The sequence below is a fragment of the Falco peregrinus genome, chromosome 13 (genome assembly GCF_023634155.1).
Source record: "Falco peregrinus isolate bFalPer1 chromosome 13, bFalPer1.pri, whole genome shotgun sequence".
Taxonomy (NCBI): Eukaryota; Metazoa; Chordata; class Aves; order Falconiformes; family Falconidae; genus Falco; species Falco peregrinus.
The window spans coordinates 13145415-13153563 of record NC_073733.1 but is presented as its reverse complement, the minus strand read 5'-3'; the positions used below and the strand labels follow the sequence as shown (position 1 = coordinate 13153563).

Below are 8149 nucleotides of genomic sequence, written 5' to 3'. Positions count from 1 at the left end.
ACAGGTAACAGTGTGCTGTGAAGAAACAATTTCTTTCTGATGGGGTGCCGATTGTCCACTAGATGGTACTAACCATCGACTCTGAAATGCTGATTGAACTGGCTACTGTCAATAGTATTTTCAGGCTCTGGGGGTTTTTAGAAAACCTCTCGGTTTTTCCATTTTTTTTGATCCATACCCAGCTTTATAAATAGGTGTGCTTTGTCCCATTCAGTGTCATCATTAGTTAGTTCAGCATGCAAAATGGTGTGATGCAGATTAAAATAACGACCTGGAGGCACAGAGAATGCGTGCGAGTCTTGACTGCTGCCGCCTTTGCTTTAGACAACACCTTCAATCCCCATACAGAGAATGACCCAGTTGCTAAGGTTTTTTTGTGTTGGATCTTTATCAGACTTGGCTTTTATAGTTCCTGTAGGCTTTGGGGCACATAGAGGGCACACATCAATGCCTTCCTGATAAATAGAGAGTTCATTGTGCCAAGAAAAACGTGTCCCCAGAGAGAACAGCCATCTGTAGCTAGGAAACTGTTTGCTTTGCTCAGATTTCTCCCCCGTCTGGCATTACGCTTTTGCTGGGCTTTCCTCTGCAGACACACCTGAGCAGTCCCACAGGGCAGCAGAACCATCAGGCCACTGATGGCAGGTCGCACACTGTCACCTCTTCCCAGGCAGAAGAGCAGATACCAGGCAGGGGCAGCAACTTGGCTGAAAGCATGCACTGGAGCTGGTCAGCAGTGCTCAGCTTGGTTTATGGAAAAGGGATTAGGCAGGAGTTTCCTAACAGAGGGGAGTTAAAGCATGTCCTGGCTCTCCCCTGCTTTTTTAGGGGCAGGAGGGTGTCCTGTGGGCACCAGGAGGACCACACTTTCCCTAGGGTGACTGCAGCGCCAGCATCAGCAGTGAAGGGGCGAGTGCTGCTGGAGGTGTTCCCCTCCCGGAGGGGAATAAGCCAAAATAGCCATTAACATAAAGTAAACCGTGCCAAGTCAAACAGTTCATTTCAACAGTGCTGTTTTGCTGCTTCATGGCTTTCTTCATAGCCTGGTACTTAATTGCTGTGGAGTCCAGTGATGTTGTGGAGTCCTTATGCCCTTCTAGGATAGAGATACATGCATTTCTATAGCAGAAAAAATAAGGGGTTTTGCTTACGGACAGCATTTTGTACAGCTAAGAATAGCCACTTTTTGACAGTTCTTAAAAAGAGACACAAATGCTAGTTTTGATATTAAGATTAATATATTTAATCTTTCTTGTTTGTAAAACAAGACATAAATTTGTGTATATATATAATTTATATATTTTTTATTTATACATACTATATACAGACAATAAAAAAATTTTCCTCTGTATTAGACTGATAGGTTTATGGAGGAATGATATAGGTGTAACAGGGAGCTTGAAGAAACTCAGAGTTTCATAATAGATAATTCATGGGGAAGAGAAAAACACGGCTCCCTGTTGGCCTTCAGCATTGTAACAGGCTTCGCCCACCACAGACTGAAATCTGAATTGGCTCTTCCACTGTATATTTGCTACATGGTTCTTGAAAGCAGGAGGCTGTCCCCACAGCAGGATCCTCTCTGCCTTGCTGACAACAACGGCCAAAGTCCGGGACAGCCATGGGCCAGGGAAGTTATTGCACTCGGTAGAGGATGCGTGTGTTAAAAGCACATTGTGCATTTCTGTAACTCCTATGGAAGAACGAGAGATTTCGAATGTGCATATTTATAAAAAATAATAGAGATGGGAAGCGATTGATCATACGTGATCATCCCCAAGCACTGAGGCAAGCTGGCTGGGTTTGACAACCTGTCTCGCTCCTGGCACTGTGAGGCCAATGCCACAATTTCCCTTTCCAGCTGGAGGTGGGTACGATGGGGAGAGGCACAGGGACCCTATCAGGACCCACTCTCCCCATGCATTCATGAAGTGCAGTGGGTAGCAGGGTAAGGGCAATGCAATGTGTAACCTTGCATTTTTCTCCTTGCTTTGTTTTGGAGACTGGGTGACTGCAGTGAAGCACCAGTTAAGGCGATCTGATTCATTAGGTCTAGAAGCTAGACTGGGAGGAGGAGGGAAACCTCAGAGTGTGAAGGAAAGCAATGAGGAATCATTTTACCATTCATCTGGAAGTAAAAAAACCAAACAACCCGAAACCCCCAACTCCAAATAAATAACCATCACACAGTACTAAATAATGCTTCTTACAGCAGTCAGTTCGGTAGAGACAGGAAAATGATCCCAGCGCCCTGGCAAGGATGGCAGCTCCTTTGGCCGATGGCAGTAGGATTGCCGGGCTCAGGGGCACGCTGTGGCTCACAGACAACGCTGATCAGGGGTTTCTCTCTAATGGGCACAGTGAAAGGAAATAGGAGAGAGTTTGGACTGACTCTTGGAGGCACAGACCTGACCACTGCAGAAAGGTCTGAAAGAGGTCTCCTCTCAGCTGCTAGCCCAGCTTCTGGCTTGCAATGGTCAAATATCAATCTGCGTTCCTTGCAGGCTCTCCAGCATGGACACAGGCATCAAGCAGAGGAAGGGAAACACAGAATCATAGAATTAAAGAATCATTGAGGTTGGAAAAGACCTTTGAGATCGTTGAGTCCAACTGTTAATCCAGCACTGCCAAGTCAACCACTAAACCATGTCCCTAAGTGCCACATCTACATGTCTTTTAGACACCTCCAGGGATGGTGACTCAACCACTTCCCTGGGAAGCCTGTTCCAATGCTTGACACCCTTTTGGTGAAGAAATTTTTCCTAATATCCAATCTAAACCTCCCCTGGTGCAACTTGTGGCTGTTTCCTCTTGTCCTATCACTTGTTATCTGGGAGAAGTACTTCTTTTCAGGTAGCTGTAGAGAACAATAAGATCCTCCCTGAGCCTCCTCCTCTCCAGACCAGCCCCCCCAGTCCCCTCAGCCGCCCCCCATCAGCCTCGTGCCCCAGCCCCTGCCCCAGCCCCTGCCCGGCTCTGGACACGCTCCAGCCCCTCCACGTCCCCCTGGCAGTGAGGGGCCCAAAGCTGAACACAGGATTCGAGGGGCGGCCTCACCAGGGCCCAGCACAGGGGGACGGGCACTGCCCTGGCCCTGCTGGCCACACTGCTCCTGACACCAGCCAGGCTGCTGCTGGCCCCCGTGGCCACCTGGGCACAGGGCTGGCTCCTGCCCAGCCGGCCCAGCCAGCCCCCCCAGCCCCTTTCCCGCCGGGCACCTTCCCAGCCCCCTGCCCCAGCCTGCAGCGCTGCCTGGGGCTGCTGTGCCCCACGGGCAGGGCCCGGCACGGAGCCGGGTTGAACCTCACACAGCCGGCCTGGGCCCCTCGCCCGGCCTGCCCAGACCCCCGGCAGGGCCTCCTGCCCCCCCGCAGGGCAGCACTGCCCCAGCCTGGTGTCCTCCGCAGACCGGCTGGGGGTGCGCTCCATCCCCCCATACAGATCGCTGATAAAGAACTAAACAGGACCGGCCCCAGTACTGAGCCCCAGGGACACCCCGTGTGCCTGGCCGCCAGTGGGATGTCACTCCATCCCCCACCACACTCTCTGCTCGGCTGCCCAGCCAGCTTTTTACTCAGCAAAGAGTACTCTTGTCCAAGCCATGAGCAATTTCTCCAGGAGATGCTGTGGGAGACAGTGTCAAAGGCTTGACTGAAGTCTAGGTAGACAACATCCACAGCCTTTTCCTCATCCACTAGGCAGGCTACCTTGTAGAAAGACATCAGGTTTGTCAAGCAGGATCTACCTTTCATAACCCCATGCTGGCTGGGCCTCATCACCTAGTTGTCCTGCATGTGCTGCATGATGGCACTCAAAATGATCTGCTCAGTAACTTTCTCCGGCTCTGAGGCCAGACTGATAGGCCTGTGGGTCCCTGGATCCTCCCTGCTTTCATGCATTAAGCCCTTGCCTTTTGCACAGTCAGTGTCTGTGCTCAGGACTAGGGCAGTGGTGCCTAAGCTGTGAGTAGAGCCTGCTAGGGCGACCTAGCTCTGCCCCAGGATTATGGCGTCCTGTCCATTCTAGGACTACTTTCCAAGCCCTTGCATAGCAGCAGCGACTTGTACCCCGGAAATCCCTTCTGCTGCTAATTATGTTGCATTTGTGGGCCAGGAAGACCCTGGAGGCAGAACAGCTGTTTACGTGGCAAGACACTGGTTTGGCTCCAAAATGCCCCAAGTGAAGCCAGGAGATCTCAGCTCAGTCCTGCTGACTCACTGGCACACCACACACCGTGACAAAGGTCTCTGCACAAATGAGGCCCAGAACCACATAAAATCAAACCGGCATGGAGACTGGCATGCTGTCACCAACAAGCCAGCATGGGACAGCAAGCAGAGCATCTGCTTGAGATCCCTGATGAGCTGGCTGCACAGCTTGCAACAAGGCATGAATTTACCCTTCAAAACCACCAGCACAACCAACCATTCTGTAGAGATAAAAGAGCGTCTGGGCTACCGCAAACCCCAGCAGATGTGGGCCTGTAGACACGCATCCTCAGCAGACCTATGCTATTTGAGAACCACTAGCACATGGCCCGGCACACACTGCACACTGGCTTGTTGGTTTTCGTAGCTGGCTTACTTATTGATCAGTGTCTTCAGGGAGCGTGTGAGCGTGCTCATGACAGTGGCAACCGTGGCTGACTGGCGGGCAAGCTGCTCCACCGTCTGCTGGTGGGTCAGCGTTCTGGCCGTGGACTCCTCTGCAGCCTTCAACAGGAAGGTGTAGTTCCTCACCACTTCCTCCACCTTTGTCAGCAGCTCTTGGCGCTGGGACTCTGAGCGCACGATGTACGCCAGCCTCACAAATGTCTCAATGAGGCTGCTTAGCACCTGGAAACTGCTCGTGATGGCGGAGAGCATGTGGGTAGGGCTCTTGTCGACGGCTGCCACGCGGCGGCAGGATGCCCGAAACTCCTTGAACTTGAGGGCGAGCTCTTGCTTGTACTCAGCCAGCTGGGAGATGTAGGACTTGCAGTCCCGCACGTCGGGGCTCACCACACACTGCCTCAGGATAGTCAGCAGCTCGTTTGTGTCCAGCTGCACTTGCAGAAACCCATTGGGAAAGCTGTAGGCATGGCCTCGAAGGGTGCTGATTTTTGCCAAGCTCCCCTCAAAACTGGAGGTCCTTAAATCTATTTCCTGGGTCTGGCTGTCATTGGGACTGCTGCAGGCTGTTGCATCTAGGACCTGAAGAGTCCTGCTCATGACTGGGACCATCTGATTGTCCAGCTTCATTCCTGGGAGTATCTGCATGGGGATGGAATAGGACAGCTCATCCTTCTCACTCCCATCATCTGCAACATCACATTTCCTGTAGTAGAAGCAGTACCGGATGGAGCAGCACTTCTCATCCTCCATGTCTTCATCCCGCAGCTCAGCAGGACTTGGATACATCTCCTCCTGGACAGAGAACACTGCCGAACCCTTCTGGTTCTTTTTCTCTTGTGCTATCTGGACATAGGAGGGGTCAGCTGCTCCAGAGGCTTCCTGGATTTTGCTCTTCAGAACAGGACAAAGGATGCTAGGCTCAAGCTCTTTCTGGGGGCCTTTCTGCTTGGTTGTATAGATGTTCTGGTAGATGTCAGAGGACAGGGATGTCCTGTCAGTCTTATCTATTTCACTGACACTGTAACGACGCAAGAGTTTCCTGTAGTGTGGAGCACCCATGCACTCCCCCCGGGAAGTGCACGTTGCCAAACAGGACATGCTGTTCTCTGGATCTGACCGGTAGTCTCTGGACTCTAAACTTGTGGATCGTATCCGCTTTCCTTTGGAAGGGCTGCTCACGCTTGTCAACCTAATGGCTTCAGCCTGCTTCTGGTCATTGGTAAGTATATCCCTCCCTCGCTTCTCCAGTTCTGGCATCACCAGCTGGTTAGGGGGTGGCCTCACCCCCCTGCAAATCCGCTTGCAGTCACAGCTGCGCCTTTGTTCTCTGGACATTCCTGGGACTTTTTGCACAGGACTGCTCCTTAGCTGGCAGCTGCAGCGCCCAGGGGCAGGAGGGTGCAGATACTCCTGTGGTGGGAGGTCGCCTTTGCTCTTTGGTTTGAGCAGCTCTTCAAGGAATTCCAGCTCATACTGCTTCACCTTCTGCAGCTGGGCCTGCCGCTCATCTGTCTCCTTCTTCATCCGGGTCGGAAATGTTGCAGAGAACAGGTTCCTTAACCTGAAGGGAGCTTTTGGAGCTTTGGGTTTAGCTGGAACATCAGCATCTTGTTGGGTCACCTCCAGGAGTTTTTCTACTTTTTTGGAAGGCACAGTGCTGATCTGCAGGCTCTCAGATCTGGGCACCAGCTGGATTGGCCCTTTGGGTTCCTCACTGGTGCTCCTGAAAGTGCTACCAGGTGATGGAGAGTGCAGATTGCTACTTTCAGCTTTTAAGCTTTTGGCTGAACTTTCCTGTTGCATTTTCTGTCCTTGGTTTGAAGGAGCTGTGTGTTTCTGAAAGACAAGGCTCGTGGCTTCCCCACCTGCCTTCTGACCTGGCTCTCCACTTGCAGCTTTTCCTGGAGCATCTCTAGTCACTTTTTGCTGGTAGCTTTTAGAGGCAAAAGTCTTACCAGGCATCATTTCCTCACCTGCTGAGGTGAGGTGGAAAGCTTCAGCCTTATTGCCATGAGCTTCTTTAGGACTTGGAGAAACTTCACAGTGCTGCTGTGGAGAGAGTTGCTGCTGCTGCTGCTGACAGCTGCACAATGTCTCTGCAGTTTGTGGACCTCCTTTATGTTTCAAAGGCTTGCTGCTGGCTGAGGCACAGCTGCTGGTACCGTTCATGTTCTTGTCTTCTTTCAAGGCTGCTACCACTTGGGGAGCTGAGCCTTTTGCATTTGCCACTTGCTGCAGAGCAGCTGAAATGACCGCTGGAGGTGCACCGCTCTTCTGATCCAGGATGAGCCTGGAGCTTGGCTGGACTTCTTTGGGCACCTTCTCTTGCAGATCCTGTGCCTGCTCCCTGCTTGGGGCTGCTGTGGCATGCAGAGAAGCCTCAAAGCCAGCTTTTGTATGGCCTGCACCTTTGCATTCAGACCCTGGCACTGGAGCCCCCCTGTCCTGCTCATTAACCTGGGGGGTCAGCACTGGCTGGACAGCCAAGCTGTAACTCCGCTCAGCATGCTCCTGCTCCTGTTGGCTCTTGCAGTTGCTAAGGTTGGGGCTTTGGTGAGAGAAAGCTGGCTTCAATGAAGGGCTCGGCTCTTGGTGGCTGAGGGGGTAGGGTGAAGTGAGAACAGCCTGGGCAGCACAGCTCTGGATTCGGAAAGGCAAGTCCTTTCTGGCCAGGAGGTTTTCTTTGTTGATGTGTTGAGCGAGGAAGTAGGCTGCGTTCTGATGCTGCTTCATAGCAGAGACCATCTCCGAGACGTCGGTTAGCTCTGAAGAGTTGGTTTCATGGCCTGAATCCAAGGATGACTCAGGAGTGATGGCAGCCAGGACAATAAGACCTGAGGAGGGACACAAAGAAAACCCCACGACAACACTCACACCACACTGCTACACACAGGAGGGGGGAACTCCATGTGGCAGGAGGGTCCCTGGAAGGCAGGATGCAGCATCCCATCAGAGAAATTTTAGTGATTTCTCACAACTAAAGAGTTAATGCTTTTAAGAGATATCACTTGTCAGCACCAAGCTGGCTTGCTAGCTCAATTTGGCAAGAGCTCTTGGCCCAGGAAAAGGTCCTGGGAAGCTTTCCAGTGTTAGTGATAGCTGAGCTACAGGGACTTGTCTGGCACAAGAAGGAAAACAGGGCAACAGCTACTCTGCCATACCGAGTAGGGCACCCAAGGTGGGCAGAGGGACAAAGGACTAATGCTGCCAGAAGGCTGGTCCCAGATAACACCCATCTGACAGCAGGTTTGCTCTGTGAAGGGCTCACATACTGCAAAACCTGGGTGGGAACCTGTGAAGACTGAGGGCCAAAGGTACCAGCTGAGTGGGGTCACAGCAGGGAGGAACTCATGCTCACAGTACTGGTTTGTTAGTGCCTCACCCCAACATTGTGGCATGTGGACCATGGCAGATACGGGATAACCATGAGACTCCTTCAGCCACTGTCAAGGAGAAGATTCCCACCTCAGCTTCTTGGAAATCTGAGCAGCAGCTTGGCTGCTCCTGTTAGAGCCTGTTGCCACAACTTAGTTTTT

At 52.1% G+C, this 8149-nt stretch overlaps 1 protein-coding gene across 4 annotated transcripts in view; it reads right to left on the bottom strand.

Annotated features, from left to right (window-relative positions):
* Positions 1–1219: 1219 nt before the first annotated feature.
* Positions 1220–8149, bottom strand: part of FRMPD3 (FERM and PDZ domain containing 3) — a 65800-nt gene continuing 58870 nt past the window's right edge. For 3 of the 4 annotated variants that reach the window (XM_055818306.1, XM_055818305.1, XM_055818307.1), the window contains one exon: positions 1220–7447. In XM_055818306.1, coding sequence (XP_055674281.1) covers positions 4581–7447 — 2867 coding nt within the window. In that variant the 3' untranslated portion in view covers positions 1220–4580. The remainder of the gene's footprint in view (positions 7448–8149) is intronic. The other variant, XR_008749735.1, reaches the window with a different exon arrangement.